Raw genomic sequence first — 17,521 nt, 5'->3', positions numbered from 1 at the left:
TGTGCGAGTGTGTGCATGCCATACATACAAGCTGGCTCTGAGCGAAGCTCTGTCTGAGGAAGATACAAGCAGGCCCCACTAAGTTGTGCAGCATGTTGCAGTTCTTCACCAGAGCACACAGGGGCTCTTCGAACTCCTTCTCGCTCCCCCCTTCCTCTTCTTCATCCGTCTCTGCCTCACCTGCACCGCCCGGGCCCCCCAGGGTGGTGGCAGTCAATGGAGTACCACTTCGTTCTACAGGCAACTCCCCCTTAGAGGAGGGGAACCAACTGGGTTAGGGCCTGGATAAGTTCACAACACTAACTGATAATTGCTGCTTTGGTTTGTTTTGGTTTTGGTTTGAACAGTTTTGACACAGTAAAGAATATCTACACATAGTGCAGGTTTAGATTTATACTGGAAGCACAAATATCTGAACAAGTTCAAACTGTCTGTAAGCTGTAAAGGCTTAAACAATCCTTACCGTCTTCTTTTTATTGTTCTTTTTGGAGGCTTTGTTGATGTTTCCCATCACCCTGCCCTCTTCTCCCCAACTGCCCCCCTCCTTACCCTCCTTGCCCCCCCACGCTTCTTCTTTTCCTCTTGCCCTCCTTCCTTCTCTCACCACTCAGATGCCAATTATAAATCCACAAAACCCACCACAGTCCATGGGTCAGTGTCTTTCACACCCTGTCAGCGGTGATGAATGTTTCAACTCACAAAAACGCTACTGCAAGCAAATGAAGAATCCTCTCAGTGCACGGGCTACGATCCCAAATCCCACCGGTCCAGAGAAGGCAGGTACGTGATGCTGCGTTAAATCTTTAACTCCTGTGGGGTGTTGCCTCCCGTCATGATGAGCTTCAAACGTGTGCTGTAGATATTATTGAACAGCAGGAGCCTGCTGGAGTCGGACAGGGTGGGGTGGGAGCACGGGGTCATATCTGGGCTGAAACAACCTGCTGCTGCCAGACTCCAGCTCTGATTGCATGACTCGACCATTTACACTCCCTCTCCCTGCCTCTCTCACACACAAACACACCCTTTTCTGTGTGTTTATCTTTCAAACCCTCTTGCCACGGGTGATCCCTTGAATTTGGACCAACTTAATCTAATCCACCCAACCCACCTTCCTCTCTCTGCTGCTCGAACATCGGGCTTACACTCTCAAAATGACTAGTCTGGCAGGACTCTGTGTTTATTTGTGTGTGTGTGTGTGTGTGTGTTTGAGAGAGAGAGGAACAGAGAGAGAAAGGGGGAGGGGATGGTGGAATTATGGGTGGAGAATTGGCTGCCTGTTTAATCCCTGGCGTTTCAGATTAGGAGGAGAGAGTTATGTTGACAAGCTGGGAGCACAGGATTGAGGAGGGAGGTATAGATGAAGAGTGTCAGGCTTACTTCAAAGCACACAGACAATGGAGGTATAAAGAGAGGGATGTGTGACCTCAGGTAAATGTCTGAATGTTGGACAGGAGCTACAGAGAGTCACTAAACAGCAAATGGAACCAAACAAGACAAAGAAGATGAGTAAACACTTCTCACCAACTTTAAACTGTGAAATAAAATGTAAAGCACAGCAAATGTATTATCAGACTCAATATGTGCCATATTTACCTGAATTGTGCTTGTTGAGTCTCTTAAAATAAAGCCAATGTCTTAATTCAAGAAGCTAAACCTGAACATTTTTCCAACCACAGTTATAAATTCTTTCACCCTTTACAAGCGACTCAGACACCTTTTTTGGCCTTTTTGTATCTTAAATGAAAACATTTTTTCTCTTTTTTTCGGTCTTGTCAGGTGAATGAGACTCAGGTTGAGTCTGATTAGATGTTTTTACAAGAAATAAGATACAAACACTTGCTTTGATGTCAGTTTTTGCAGTGGGGGGTGACACAGTAGTGATAGTTACTTTGACTTTGGACAATCATGTCAGAGCCAGAGGCTCAATGTATTGATAATGATGTCAGAAAGAGTGTTTTTCCTCATAATTATTGTTTGAAAGTCATCCTGCTCATATTTCTTGATCATGTTTTTCTATATTGTATTTTGTTTTATGTAGATTCCATGGTTGATATCATACGCATAGCGGATGTTTCAGATAGATTAGTGGAAATAAACACATTAATTAAACTCCTGGTTCCAACAGGAAGTGCTCATTAGATGACGACTGTGTGGTTCTGGCTGAAGCACTGTGTTAATACAACTGTTTAACATCACTGGACTGTCTGGTATTAATCCAGTAGAAAGAACATTGGGTTTTTTTGGGGTTTAACTTAATTTAATTCTTTCAGTTGTAGTTGTTCTAATCCCTTTGGATCCCTGAACATTTTGGCTCAGTCTAAGGTCGACCGGTCACATTTTGTCCCATTGCTCAACTGTTTCACTTTGCTTACTTAAAGTCCCCATGAGGACTTTTTATGGGAGTCCCTATGACAACACCATTCCAGCAGACAGTTTAGCAGTAAGAACCAAGAGCTGTGTTTTCCTCTGCTGAAAAAGGATTTCTGTGATTTATTTTGTATTAATGGTGGACACAAGAGCTGGAATGGCAAAGAGAAAAAAGAGCCGAAGAAAGCTAAACAGGAGAGTGACAAAGCACAGGCTAAAACACAGGTTAAACTGTTTGTGCTAATGTTGAGTCCAACCCACAGTCAGCAGTTATTCTGCAGTGGTCTGTTCAAACTTGAGAGTCTATCAATAAAATGAAGAGTGAGGTTACGTTAGCTCTGCTTGGTGAGGTTAGAGTTGGTAGATGAGCACTGGTAGGACACAACCAGGATTCACTGATGTTAAATGCAACAGGTTGGTTATCAAACCAAGGTACAAACTGAGTTTACAAAGTTTCATTGTCATCACATTTCAAACAATAAGATTTGCAGCTACAAATAAATACATGACTTTGTCACTTTGCATCCTGGTAAAGGTTGTCTTGACCAAAGAAAAGTCGTGTTGAAAAGAAGACCTGCTCTACGGTTCTACAGTTTCATTTAGCAGACGTTTTTGTTCAAAGCGACGTAAGACACAAGCAATAATTTAGACAGAAGTGCTTCAACTTATTTAGCTGCAGGGGCTTCCATTAAGTGCAAGTGCATTTTTTTTCCATAACTAACTACAATTAATTGCTGCAACAATATAGTTTAACATCCAACTGTTGTCATCTATTTTCTTATGGACCCTTTTGCACTATGCACTTTCTTACTTTTATCTTGTATTGCTGCTGTGTCCCCTGAATTTCCTCTCAGGGATAAATAAAGTATACGGTATTTTGTTGTGTTGTGTTGTGTTGTGTTGTGTTGTGTTATATTGTATTTTATTGTATTATATTCTATTATAACATCATTTAATGATCAGTGCTAGAAATTTCCTAAGAACTGGGTCTGAGACCTTCTGACTCATTCTACCCCTGAGGACAAAGAGGAGAAGGCTCAGATTAAGGGCCTCAGTATTCCCTGAACAGATGAGTCTTCAGACATATCTATAAGTAGAATGGGACTCTGTGGATTGTGTAGAGTAGGGTAATTCATTCCACCATTTGGGCACGGAGAAGAGTCTGGCTAGAGATTTGGAGCTGCGCTGGGAGCATTGGGAGCACCAGGCCTCTTTCACCTGCTCTCCATTGAAAGCAGATGAAAGATGAAGTCTTCTGTGTGGTCAGGTCTAGTTTGGGTTACTTTTTCTGATTTAATGGTTATTACTTTCAGCTATTAAGAAAAGACCCACAAGATGAAGAAAACTACAAACTCTTTTTTTTTAAACAAATAAATAACTTGTGAAAATCAGATAGATAGATAGATAGATAGATAGATAGATAGATAGATAGATAGATAGATAGATAGATAGATAGATAGATAGATAGATAGATACATAGATAGATAGATAGATAGATAGATAGATAGATAGATAGATAGATAGATAGAGCAAAGAGACAGTAAATTTTACATTTAAAAGCATTTCAGATTATCTGAAAGTTGTAGTGCTGGATGCTCTGCTGGATTAGACTTTACTAAGAAACCAAATGTGTAAGAAGGATGGAAATTTAACCAAAGAAGAAAGTTGCATTATGTTGATTAGTTAATTTTTTATTATAAACTAAAGGCAGAGGTGGTAATGTCTGTCTTGATTTTTTCTTAGATGGCCTCAGATTTATTCCAATTTCTGATCTTATCTCCCAGTTTTAAAGATAACTTAGTTCATGAGAATACATTACATAAACCAGATCCACCTTCTCTCCCATCTAAACATATTCACAAGCTGTTCTCTGATACAAAGGATGTGGGTGTATCACCTGAAGAGAAGCTGTTCCTAGCTGTAATACTGAAATATGACCACCAGGTGTCAGCCTCAGACCTTCTAAACAGAAAGACATTATCTCACATAGGAAGAAAGTGATGTACAACAGCTCATAATGTCCAAAGAGAGAGGGGGGGGGATACATGTGTGACGTAGCAAGAGAGAAAACCCTGATTTCCAACACTCCAAGAATAATCACCAAATCCCACCAGCTCCACAGAGACAACCCTCCGCCATGTCAAGAGAATGATTTCCATAATTGGTTATTTTTAAATCAGTGACATATTTTAAGTGGGAATGTGTTGTGAAGAGAGGAAAAAGAGGGATGAGCTGGTTTGTGATCAAGGATTTGTGTCCACGGTGTCTCGGTTACATAACAGTATGTGCCTTAGCCCCTGATCCAGCTGGACATCAACCAGATTAGTAAATGGAAGCCTCGTCCTTGTATCAAGCTTTTTTTTTTTTTCCTGCATTGTTTCCCATCACATATTCCACAATCATGCACAGAACGCTCCAGCCTCATCTCATCATGTAACTGCAACAGTGAACAAGGCTGAAGGTAAGTCGCAACATCAAGGATTACATGTGAAACAGTGAAAATTTGACCCTGGAGTATCGTTCACGCACTAAGAAATGAAAACTGGTTGTTTTAGAATTGTTGGTAGTAAATAGAATAAAATAAAAAATCCTGCTAAAATCAAAAACTTGGCGTGCTTGCAGCTGTAAATCCCAAAACAAAGCATTGGGTGAAACTCCATTCTCAATCCCTCGACATCAAACACACCAGATGCCTGAAAGATAGAAGACAGGCCAAAAGAAAAGCCTCTGCTGGGTCAGTGCTGGGCATGCTCCAAGAGGCAGGATTTTGCATGCCAAAAGATGTGACGTAGAACATCGTCAAACAATTTTTGCCTGGACGGGGCGTGTCCATGTGTGTTTGGCTGTTTACAAAGCCTGCACGTTGACATACAAACACAAATTTACTCCAAACGCAGTGAATCACGTCATAGGATGCAAACAGGGTGACCTACAAACGAGAGGCTGCAGATATTTCTATAAACAACTTAGTGAGGAAGAACGAGGGCAGCTGTATTACAACAGCCTTCATGAAGCCTCCACAACCAGGTTTCATCTCAGTCCTGATGCACACAGAGTGATAACCCTCTTTTGAGAAGTGAAAAGCAGTTTGATGTCAGAGCCTGCCCATTGACCTGAAGGTGCGATGATCTCTCAGTCAGACTGATATCTGCCGTGAGGTCTGCACCATGAGCTGCCTCGTCAGTTAATCTGAGTTTATGCAGCGCAGTTAAAGGAGAGTTGTGTTAAGTACTTGATTCTGATTGGTTTAAACCCCACTCAGCATGTATATTAAGTCTGGGATTTCTTCTTTACAGTTACCATGAAAGTGTGTTGGTGAGAGCAATAACATCAGCCATGGTAGTAAAAGGTACAAGCAGAGCAAACATTAGCATTAAAAAAGTACACTCAAAAAAAGGAAAATGGGTGTTTGTTCAATCAGCATAAATAAAACACGTAGCTTCTACTAGATTATTTCATGTTCAGTGGTTAAACATAATTAAAACATGTTGCTTCAGCATGATGTGCAAAATTGTTAAAACAACAAGATCACTTTATGTGAACTCAACCTAATTGGTTTAAGTAGGAATCCCATCTGCAACACCTCTCCAGAGCAGGAGGTGGCAGTAATGTGCAATAGGCCCTACACTGTAAAAAGGGAATCTTTGATCAGTTAAAGTGATGTAATTTTTTTAATCAATCCAACTCAATATTTTAAAGTTAAGGTTTCCAATGTAGTTTTGTGGATCATATCAACTTGAAATTCTGCGTTGCTACAACTAAGATTAAGAAGTAGTTGGACCAACTTAAATTAATTGCTTCAACTGGTCACACCTGAAAATTAAGTTCTTTGAAATGAAGTTAACAAGTTCATTCAACACAACTTAATAAGTCAAATAAACTATTTTAAAAAAAAATTCTCCTCAAATCAATATTTTTGCATTAATCCAAAATAGAATTTTAGGTTGTTTCAACTCAATAATCTGCAAAACCCAAAAGAACAATCCATGGGTGAGGAGGGAACGCTGTGGATATGAGACCCTGGTCTTGGCTGTCTGCGCTCCACGACAGTGAGGGCTCCAGTTGAAATACTCTCTCAGTAATGGCAATTTCAATATAATTGAAGACAAAACCCAGTTTGTCATTTCTGATCATAATTTTAGCTCATCATCACATCTCATTTATTAACATATAAAACATTAAACACTCTTAAAGGTACACTGTCTATGCCACAGGGCACAGACAGCAGGTCCATGCCATGTGGAGCACAGAAAGCCTGTGTCTAATATCCACTGCATTCCCTCCTCACTCACGGTTTGAAATGAGTCAGTTTAATAGGCTGTAAAGTAAACTTTATGAGTAGACAAAAAGTAAACTTAACTTAAGACCATCAGTTATATTTACAAACCTTTTTAGTGCAATTGTTTTCTAGATTCTTTTAAGTTAGCTCAGCTTGTCACATTTTTACAGTGTAATAAAGCATAAAAACACCTTGTCAGATTTTACTTTGAGGTTTTCAGATTATTGAGTTGAAACAACTGAAAACTTTAAGTTGGACTGATGCAAAATATTGATTTGAGAACAATCAATTTTATTAAGTTCATTTGACTTAATTGTGTTCATTGAACTAATTAATTTAATTTCAAATAACTTAATTTATCTAAGTGTGATCAATTTAGCAAAAATTTAAGTTGGTCCAACTGTTTTCTTTTTTCAGTGCAGTGTAAGTTGTTTGCCACCACCTCCCTAAATTAACACTATATAGTTCACTACAAAAAAATTTCTATCTTTCAGTGATGGTTAATTCACCAGGATTTGCAAGCTCTGTAACCAAAATTATATATTCAGTGCTACAATGTGATTAATTTTTGGTTGGTTGATTTTTTTTGTTTTGATTAATTTCTAACTTCTCACAGAATTCCAATTTTCTGGCTTAGATTTGGGAATGAAAACATGAAACCAGTTTGAAACTCCTCACTCCTGTTGGAAATAGGGAATCTATCTGTCTCTCTCTCTCAAACTTATTTAAGGTAAGTTTGCTGTAAATTCAACAGCTAATCAAGCTTGTTACCTCAATTTTATGGAAATTAACCTGTGTTGAATACTTGAATCTAATTGGTCAAAACACTATTTAAACTGTTTTGAAGAGCAGAGTGAGGCAAGACTGGAGACAACTTGATCAAACATGTCCAACATCAACTCAAGCTTTGGAAAAGCATCAAGCTTTACCACAAAGTGTTCATGATCTCACCTGATGATTTATTTATCATCATTTTGACATTAATGTGAATAATGGGATTTCATCATGGTGCTGGTATTTCATCTAAACAAACAGTAAAATCATCTGATCCTGGCTGTGTTGTTTGAACAGGTGAAACAGTATGTGGAAGCTCATTTTCAAATTAAATCCAATTAATTCACTTTTCATGGAATTATTGTGTCTATACTTAACTAATTCTACATGATAAAAACACATTAGCACTACAACATTTTAGCTGACTGTATGAGTTGGTTTAGGTTCAGCCAGTGATTTTTTCTGTTATTGTTGTTGTGTTCATTACTTGAACTAGCACTCATTTATTAAATTACCAAAAATAAAAATTTCAATTTCCATCCAATAATCTGATTTTTCCTTTTGAAGCCTACTCCAGCTGTTATTGGGTGAATAGTAGGGTGCACCCTGTACAGGTCACCAGCCTATCACAGGGCCAACATGGACAGACAGACAACTTTTCATGCACACACTCAAACTTACAGAGCAGTCTACCTAATGAGCATGTTTTTGGACAGCAGGAGGAAGACTGGAGAGAATCCACGCATGCACAGAGAGAATATACAAACTCCACACAGAAAGGTTCCTGCTCAGCTAGCCTAGCTGCAGCTAACCTTATTATTATAAGGTCTTACAACTACACCACACTGCAGACAAAACAACAGTCAAATCCAGTTTACATACTTCTTCACATTTTGGAGAAAATACAGATTCTCAGATTCCTGTTCTTCTCAGCTTCAACTTATTTTAACCCTCTGGTGCATAGTAGTGACTGCAGTGAACAACAAAGAGTCATTTTCTCCTAAAGTCAAAGGTCTCTATGATGGACCTGCATCAGCCTCTGGAGTGCTCTCTGCTGCTCCAATCCTTTGAGATTCTGTGGTCACTTGTTGTAACTGCAAGTCCATTTTCTTTAACTTAGAGATGACCGCCAGGGCCCTGTTCTACGAAGCAAGTTCAGCCTAGCGAGATAGCCTTGGAGCTACCTCGCTGAACTGAGCGCGGTAGCTGGCGGTCTCGCTACACGGTTTTACGACGCTGGTTATCAACCTCATAAGTGGATCCAGCTAGGCAATGAGCGCGTGCACGCATATAAGGCAGAGCCCGCTGCATCTGACCAATCGCGAACATGGAGCAGTCTGGAGCGTCAGAGCAGGCCGGAGAGAGAAGGAGCGCATACTTCACACAGGAGGAGCAGGAGGTGATCATGAGGAATTATGACGAGCTGAAACATGTAATTAACGTTAAAAGCAACACCGTCGCCGCTGCTAAAGCACGGAAGGAGTGCTGGCAGAAAATTGCTAACAGTCTGAATGCGTAAGTGTAGTGCAAAAAAAATCTTTTGTGCCATTATCATCCTGAAATACCACTGTTCACCATGCACTTTTACTGTAACATGCACCATACCTAATTTATTTCTTAGAAGAATTTATTCATTTGTTCATTCCTATCGTGTTTATATTTTTTGTGTGATATGTAGCCCACATGAGCCCCACATGAATTCCTGTCACAATTTTAAGACGGGCAATAAAATATTGCCATGGAACAGAAGTGTTGGCGTTGAAGATCTTATTACGGCAATGAGAGTTCTTCATTCCATTTAACTACCTGTAGAAAGTGTCATGTACCACCAACCCCTCCCTGGAAAACCGGTAACTTTAAAAAAAAAAAAAGAGAGTGGGTCGGTGCAGTCCCTGAAAACTCTCGCGCTCCGGAGTGCTCCTCGGACAATGCGAGCTCCGATGTCCACGGGATCGTCTAAGAACGGACAAGCCATTTTTTGGTGAGGGCTCATTGGTCAGTGGGCGGGGTTTTTATAGTCCGTGAGTTCAATCTGGAACCTAACCTGCCCCGGAGCAGGTTAGCCGTTCAGCGTATGTTGCCATGGAGACTCGCCTCGCTGAGGAGTGATCCTGTGTCGTAGAACAGGGAATCTGGAACCTATCCTCAAAGCTACCTCGCTAGGCAGTAATCCTGCTTCGTAGAACAGGGCCCGGATAGCTACACCTGACCCCGAGGAGAGTCAGGGGAAGTCATGAATCAAAACATAACAAAACAAAAACAAAAAAAAAGTTTCTTGTCTTAATGTTCGGTTTCTGTAAAAAAAAAAAAAAAATGTCTCAACATAAACGGGGCTAGACCTGTTAATGTTTCTGGAAAGTTTTCTGAGATAACTTGTCTTGATTTGGTGCTGTACAAATAAAGACTGATTGATTTTTGGAAGGTTTGGAAATTATTGTAAAAAGAAACTACTTCAGATATGTGGTACTATTGCTAGGGAGCCATTCACATAAAGAAAGAAAGGAAGAAAAACTAAACAAAACAAAAATAACAACTGTCTAGGGAAGACAGAAGACACTGATCACAGTATTTTTTGTTATTACAATTTATTCTCTTTTATCCTTTTCAGTTGTGGAGTTTTTAAATGCTAATGTTTCAGAAGGCGATCCACAGGTAACACAATACTGCATTTAGAATCTAATACTAGACAAGATGTGAAAGTGAAGACCTAAGCCAAATATAAATGAGGACACTCTTTCCCAGCCTGTAAATTATACAGCCATCAGTACGTCTCAACACGTCCTGTTTTTTTATGCCTGCTGGCAGCTCTGATTTGTCAACGTGTTTATGGCGTGGTTGTTTTCCACCTGCATGTCGACAAACAGCATTGATTCCAAGACAGCAACAAGTCGAGCCATGCACGATTCACATGGAATGTTGAGCCACAATGCTTGTTTCAAATGACACAGAATATATTAAACCATGATTACAGACAGTGAATTTCACTCTGACATGACATGATTTTACAGACTACAACATCATGAGGCAGCCTGGCTTGGCCCACATCCTGTGCTCTCATTCTCTTCCCCTGACCCCTCCTGCACCAGAGGATAATGCCTGTTGCACCTGTCTACTTTTTTTCAAGCGTTTTCATGTGACCTAAAAGTAAAATTTGAGGTCCTGGAGGTCCTTTGGGATTAGAGACACTGAAAAATAGGATGATGGGATGGGAAGACATAGAGGGTTGGAGTGGATCTTCATCTCTTCCTATAATATAGGGCACAACTGTTGCAGCTGAGAGCGCTGCGGGGGTAATGGACCAGGAACTAACCCGTTTCTAAATCTGTCCAGCAAAGCTGCTTTGTATCCACAGGAAACAATCATTTGGCAGCAAAAAGCTGAGGCTGGTATGATGCTCTCTGATGAAGACTAGAGAAGAAACAATTTTTAAATTTAACCTCCCTCATAAAAGTCTTTTTCCAAGAGTCACATTTACAGAGTGAACTAATCCTTAGTATTGTGGCAGTTAAAGTTCTGACAGTTCTTGAGATGGCGTTAAAAACAGTACTTGGGCAAAGGTGCAGTTGGACCAGAGGGTAAGGGAACTTTTAACTTTGGGTTATAACAATCAAGAACACACTGCTACGCTGTTATACAGTTACTTTTAGTCAAACACAAACCCAAGGATCTGTCTCTTGAAATCGGCTTAGAAGAAACATCCCTGCTGACCCACCCGTTGCTGTAATGCATGGTGTCTTTTGATCCAAGTCAGTGCTACAATGGAGGATTCCTATGAATGAGACTACTCTAAGAAGAATGGCAGACCTGAGTGACCTGGGAGAAAATAAAAAATAAAAAAAAAAGGAAAAAAGGAAAAAATTTAAAAAAAGATTGTTTAGATTCAACTTGAAGCTGGCGGCAGGGATACCAGAAACCACAAACACACCAGATTATTTTTACAATACAAATTAAATTTTACTGCCTGGCTTAAAAATCTGTTTCAGTCTAAATGTCTCTTTCTCTATCAGTTACATTTTATGGGAAGTGAATTTTCTTATTACCTCTTCGTTTTTTTTAGTAATTTAACTAACAAGTTTTGCCCATATAAGGGCATGGCTAAATTACCTGGCTTGGCTGACAGGTGAGCACCCTGTAGCTGTCTGTAAAGTGGCTAAAGGCTCAACTCTCTGCCTCATCCAAACATTAACAGAGCTAGACTGTGTTGAGCATTTCCAATAAAGTCCCTAAAATGCTGAGGTTACAGAACGTTGCAGATAATGTCAAAGACATAAATTTACATGAGTTCTAAGTGCAAAAGCCATCTATGATGGAAAATCTGGTTCTAGCAACAAGGTCAGCCTGTGGTGAAGTGACACCAAACCATTTAACCGATTTTAGTAACTGTGACATACATGAGTGTTTAACCATCTACAGCTGTCAGCCTGTTTGAGACACATTATTTCCCTTGCATTATTACAATCTTTACGGCTGGCCGCCAAGATCCAAAACCTTCATAAAACCCAAACAAAAATGCCCCCTTTAAGCTGCACAAATTGTCTTCCAGCTTAAACCAAACCCAATCCTATCAATGGCACTCCAACAACAAAGAATTCATTTCAGCTGTTTTTTAGGGCACAAAAAAAGAGTTGTCAGGCCCTTGTTGCAGAGAGAATTCCACATAACAAGCTTCTCTTTCTGGCTTTACTTAAAATTCTGATCAAGCTCAGAGGCCACTTGAAGCTGGTTACCAATTCAATGAGACAACCTATAGTAAAGAGGGAGCCGCAGATGTGCAGATGTGCAGATGTGACCAAAACCGACAGGTGATCGTCACATTATGAAGAGAAAACACTGTGACATGAGGAACAGAGTTGAACAAACTAAAATCAAAGCAGCTTTTGCTAAAATCATAGAGAAATTGCAGGGAAAAATACAAAATATAGAGCGCTAATATTAAAGTTAATATTTGGTAATAATATTAAACTTTAGATTTTTAGGATGGTAATATGAATCAGGGCCAACTCAAAAGGTAGACAACATTAAAATTCAAGATTAGAGTCAGTCATAAATTCAACAATGGTTTAAGTCATAATTAATAATGACAACACTGGCTCGCGACCCCCCTTGTGGCTGGGTAAGAACACTGCAGAACAACAGCAGGAGCTTTTAGGGGTTTCGTATCAGGACACTCCAGCATGTGACTCCAGGAGCAGGGGTCAAACCATCAAACTTCAGAAAGAGGGATGACAACTTAAGAAGAGGATTAATTGATAACTGCATAAACTTTTGTTGTACCATAGCTCACAGCACCACAGCTTTACAAGTATCAGGATTCTGAACCGATCCCACAGGAAACTATGTACTTCTGAAACTAGCATTTGTCCATTAAAATGAGATTATCCGCACAAAAATGGATTATCTTAAAATGCTACTTCTCAGTATCTGTGGTCAAGTTGGATTTTCCCAGGAAACATGAATCCATTTACAGCACGCAGACCAAAAGCCCCTTTGATGACACAGTGAAACAGAGTGAGAGCCGATAAGCTGACCAAGTGGGAAGCAAGATCTGTTTTTTTTCTGCTGAAAAAGGATTTCTGTGATTTATGCATTTCTAATGTTTGACACTGGAGCTGAACAGCCAAAAAGAGAAAGGAGGTCAGAGCAGAAGAAAGTTAAACATGAGAGTGATAAAGCACGAGCTAAAACACGGGTTACTCTGTTTGTGCTAAAGTTCATTCCAACCCACAGTCAGCAGTTATTCTGCAGTGGTCTGTACAAACTTGAGAGTCTATCAATAAAATGAAGAGTGAGGTTACGTTAGCTCTACTTGGTGAGGTTGGAGTTGGTAGATGAGCTCTGGTAGGACAGAACAAGGATTTGCTAACAATACATGTTGCAAACATGTCTCAGCACACTTTACCTGCTGTGAGTAACAATTAACATAAGGTCTGCTCACCTTCTGGGTCCTACACTACAAACTGTCATAATAATAAGTCAAAGACTCTTTAATATAGTTATATTAAAGAGGATTGGAACTTAAGAAACACATGTATTTATATAGTGTGCATGCTGAATTTTAATCTTCTGTCCAAAAGATTCTAAAAGATACAAATGTGTATTGGAGCTTAGACCACATTCAACCAACAGTAAATTTAAAAAAAAGAACAGAAGAATCACTGACTGACTCTAGCTTTAATCTTCATACATACAGCACTAAGACATCCTTGGATAAGGAATGCAACAGAATAATTTTATAGAAGTGTTTCATGTGTTGCACTGGAAAAAAACCAGCCACCATGTATTGTCATGGCAGATTTGCTAGTCTGAGTGCCCAGACATCGGGTCTCCAGGTCAGCCTACCCTGAGATGAATGTTGGCAGAACATCTGAGTTAGTTATACAAATATTTTTCACAGGATGCATGAGAGAAGTGTGCAAGAGGATAAAGGCTATAATTCATTACCATAGTGATGGCCTTATCACAAAAAGCTAATGTTGATGAAAGACTGTAAAAATTAGAGGAAAGTTCAGACAGGGTCCTGTCTGTCTAGGTTTGTCCGGAGATGTGAACTGCGTATTCTGTCTTGAATAAAACCTGCAAGAGGCTGCAAACCGGATCCTGGGTCAAACTATTTTTCTGATTAGGAGAATCTTCAGCAGTATTTTAGGTAGTATTAGTGCATGCACAGTTTTCTGGGCTTGAGCTGAAGCTCTGCTTCATTGAAATTAGCTTTCTAACTACTGTCCACAGTCAGAAACAGAGCTTACCTTCATTTAAGAAAGGTTTTGTGACATAAGTTGACACAACCCAACAGCAGAGAACAAAGTGCTGGATTGCTTTCAGTGCAGACTGATGGAGGAACACAGATGTTTAAGTGTCACCTATTTGATTTCTGTCAACCTCTTGCTTACAGCTACAGCATGCCCACCTGGCAGTGAAGTTAGAGCTAGAATGGCCTTCATTCACTAAATATTAAAAAGAATATGAAAAATTTTACTCTGTTTTTTGACGCTGTGTTCTCTATACAGCAAAAATTAACAATCACTAAAAATCAGTTTAAATAATAATAATAATAATAATAATAATAAATAATACAATAATAAATAAATATAAAAAAATAAATATAAAAAAATAAATGAATAAAAATAAATAAATAAATAAAAAATAGTAAAGCTTTGTACAGGGAAAAAAAAGTATCAATTTCAGCTGTGATTTTAATGATGCAGAATTTTAAATAAAATAACAGTTACAAAGAAGTCACCCCTGTATGTAAGCTGTTAGATAATTTTGTTTTGTTTTGTTTTTGATGGCTGTGCTGTGGTTTCCAGTGTGGTAGCCTGTTTCAAGAGGATGCTTGACAAACTACAATTATAACATTTCCGTAATGGCTTCACATTTCACAACCCCTGCCTGCGAAGGACAAAAACACAAACAGCAAACTACTGCTATGGCAAGAAGAGAGACCAAGAGAAAAAGATGATCTGATCTGAAGGATAAAGATCTAAACTCTAAACTGAAACTCTCCTGAAAATGATCATGTTACTAGTTTGTCTCTTCTGTGTAAGAGTTAAAAAACCTCACTCTGTAAGAAAGAGGCCTCTAAAGAAGGGTAGTCCAGTTTTAAGTCTGTGCTGCTAAAAGCCACTGAGCTCTGTATTATATCTGTAGCAGTGGGGTTTTTTGAAATGACGAAAGTACTTTTTATAAGCAAGAGAAGGAATCCTAGATAGTTACTGTTCCCTATTGCCATTTTAGCACCTCAACTAGAGAGCACTTCTCTTCAGCTTTTCCTCTTACTGGCTGTTGGTTGAAGTATGTTTTTAATGTGGATGCCAGATACTTACTTAATGCCACTGATATTACAAAGAAAAGATTAAACAAAGCAACTGATCCAGGAAATATTACCCTTGAAAAAGGAAGTCTGGGTGTATGAGATAAATCATACACTCCTCCTTGATTTTGACTGATTGATTCATTAATTGAACTTTTCCATGATCACAAAAGTCAGAGTTCCTCCTCTGTGACCTCTGTGTGACTGTCAGTGTGTTTTTTTAGTTTACTTTCAGATGTGAAGCGTGATCAAGGAGTGTCTGGTATCTCTGTCTCCACCTACGTCTCCTTCACTCTCTGCAGACCTGCATCAGCCTATCACCACTGCCTTCAAGAACCCTGATCTACACTGTAAACAGGGAATCTTCAATCAGTGAAAATGATGTAATTTTTTTAACCAATCAAACTCAATGATTTTAAGTTAAGGTTTCCAATGTATTTCTGTGGATCATATCAGCTTGAAATTCTGCGTAAACTAAAAAAAAAGAAGTAGTTGGACCAACTTAATTTAATTGCTTCATTGGTCACACCTAAATAAATTAAGTTCTTAGAAATGAAATTAACAAGTTCAATTAGCACAACTTAATAGGTCAAATAAACTATATATTTTAACTATTACTACTTACTACTACTCAAGTCAACATTTTGCATCAATCCAACTCAAATTTTTTAGTTGTTTCAACTCAATAATCTGCAAAACCCAAAATGAAAAACCATGGATGAGGATGGAATGCTCTGTACATGAGACCCTGCTGTACATCGAAATACCCCGTGGGGCCAGTGTGTCTGTGCTCAATGCCATGGACCAGCTGGCTGCCTGTGCTCCACTGCGCTGGTTGGCAGGCTGCCTGGCTGCAGTCCATGGCATAGGCTGCCTGTCCTGGCTGCCTGTGCGCCACGGTAGTGAGGGCTCCAATTAAAATACTCTCTCAGTAATGGTAATTTAAATATAACTGAAGACAAAACCCAGTTTGTCATTTCTAATCATAATTTTAGCCCATCAACACATCTTATTTATTAACATATGAAACATTAAACACAGTCCATGCCACAGAGCACAGACAGCTGGTCCATGCCATGTGGAGCACAGAAAGCCTGTGCTCTTGGCAGGTTAACATCTTAATGTACAGCTGGGTCTAATATCCTCTGCATTCCCTCCTCACTCATGCTTTAAATTAAGTCAACCCAATAGGCTGTAAAGTAAACTTTACAAGAAGACATAAAGTAAACTTAATTTAAGACAATTAGTCATATTGACTATCCTTTTAGAGCAATTGTTTTTCCTAGATACTTTTAAGTAAGCTCAGCTTGTCACATTTTTACAGTGCAATAAAGTATAAAAACACCTCGTCAGATTTGATTTTGAGGTTTTGCAAATTATTGAGTTGAAACAACTGAAAGCTTTAAGTTGGACTGGTGCACAATGTTGATTTGAGAACAATCAAATTTTTAAGTTCATTTGACTTAATCAAGTGTGTTGATTGAACGTAATTTTAAATAAATTTATTTAATTACGTGTGACCAAATGAAGCAATAATTTAAGTTGGTCCAACTGTTTTCATTTTTCAGTGTCACATCCAGTTCTTGGCACATCGCCCTGTTCTGCTATCCTGTTACTCTGCAGATTCTGTGATAAAACTTTTTGGAAAACAAGACCTGTCTGAGTCTGCTTTTGGGTTCACAGAAGAACATTTGATACTAAAAGTGTCTTAGCAAGGCTGTGCTAAACCTAACCTGAACTGGATCACAGACCAGCAGAGAATTTCATCCCATCATTTTAATTTAAAAGCAGATATTGGTTTCTAAAAACTCTCAAGCGAGTGTTTTAATCTGAGGTCCAAAACTTTTTAAAATAATTAATTCTTTGAAAAAATCAAACTTTTAACATTTTAAATATTTAAATGCAGATTATAACAAATTTATCTGGTTATATTTCTCCTGTTGATTTCTTCTGTACCATTTGTCTCAAACATGATTTTCTGCATCTGCCCAACAAATCAGTGTTTTAGAGTGAAGTTTCACCAAATACAATCACAGGCCCAGTTCTTTGTCATTTTAGTAAAGCTGACTGACCGATGTGCTTCTGTTTAAGCTGTAATCTCCCTTTACGTTGCAATCAATCTCTTCAGTTTGTCTCTATGACATCCAGCCAGCAGACGCTCCCCAGCAGCTCATCCCCGCCCACCCGCTCTCAGTTTCTCATCATTCACTCCATCTGTTGCTCACTGTGCAGCAGACTCATTGGAACAAAGAGAACAGGACAGGGGAATACAAAAGGAGACAATTCTTTAC

The 17,521-nt window shown here is 39.0% G+C and overlaps 1 protein-coding gene across 1 annotated transcript in view; it reads right to left on the bottom strand.

The window, feature by feature from the left end:
• cabp2a (calcium binding protein 2a) overlaps positions 1-17,521 on the bottom strand; it is a 34,941-nt gene that overhangs the window by 9,901 nt on the left and 7,519 nt on the right. Inside the window, exon 5 of the mRNA XM_074663614.1 lies at positions 29-250. Within this exon, the coding sequence (XP_074519715.1) occupies positions 29-250 (222 nt within the window). The remainder of the gene's footprint in view (positions 1-28; positions 251-17,521) is intronic.

Source organism: Halichoeres trimaculatus, unplaced genomic scaffold (assembly GCF_033239565.1).
Source record: "Halichoeres trimaculatus isolate MK-OKI-2021-1 unplaced genomic scaffold, fHalTri1.1 fHalTri1_scaffold_2, whole genome shotgun sequence".
Taxonomy (NCBI): Eukaryota; Metazoa; Chordata; class Actinopteri; order Labriformes; family Labridae; genus Halichoeres; species Halichoeres trimaculatus.
The sequence above is the reverse complement of the archived record's forward strand: the minus strand, read 5'-3'. Positions and strand labels throughout refer to the sequence as shown.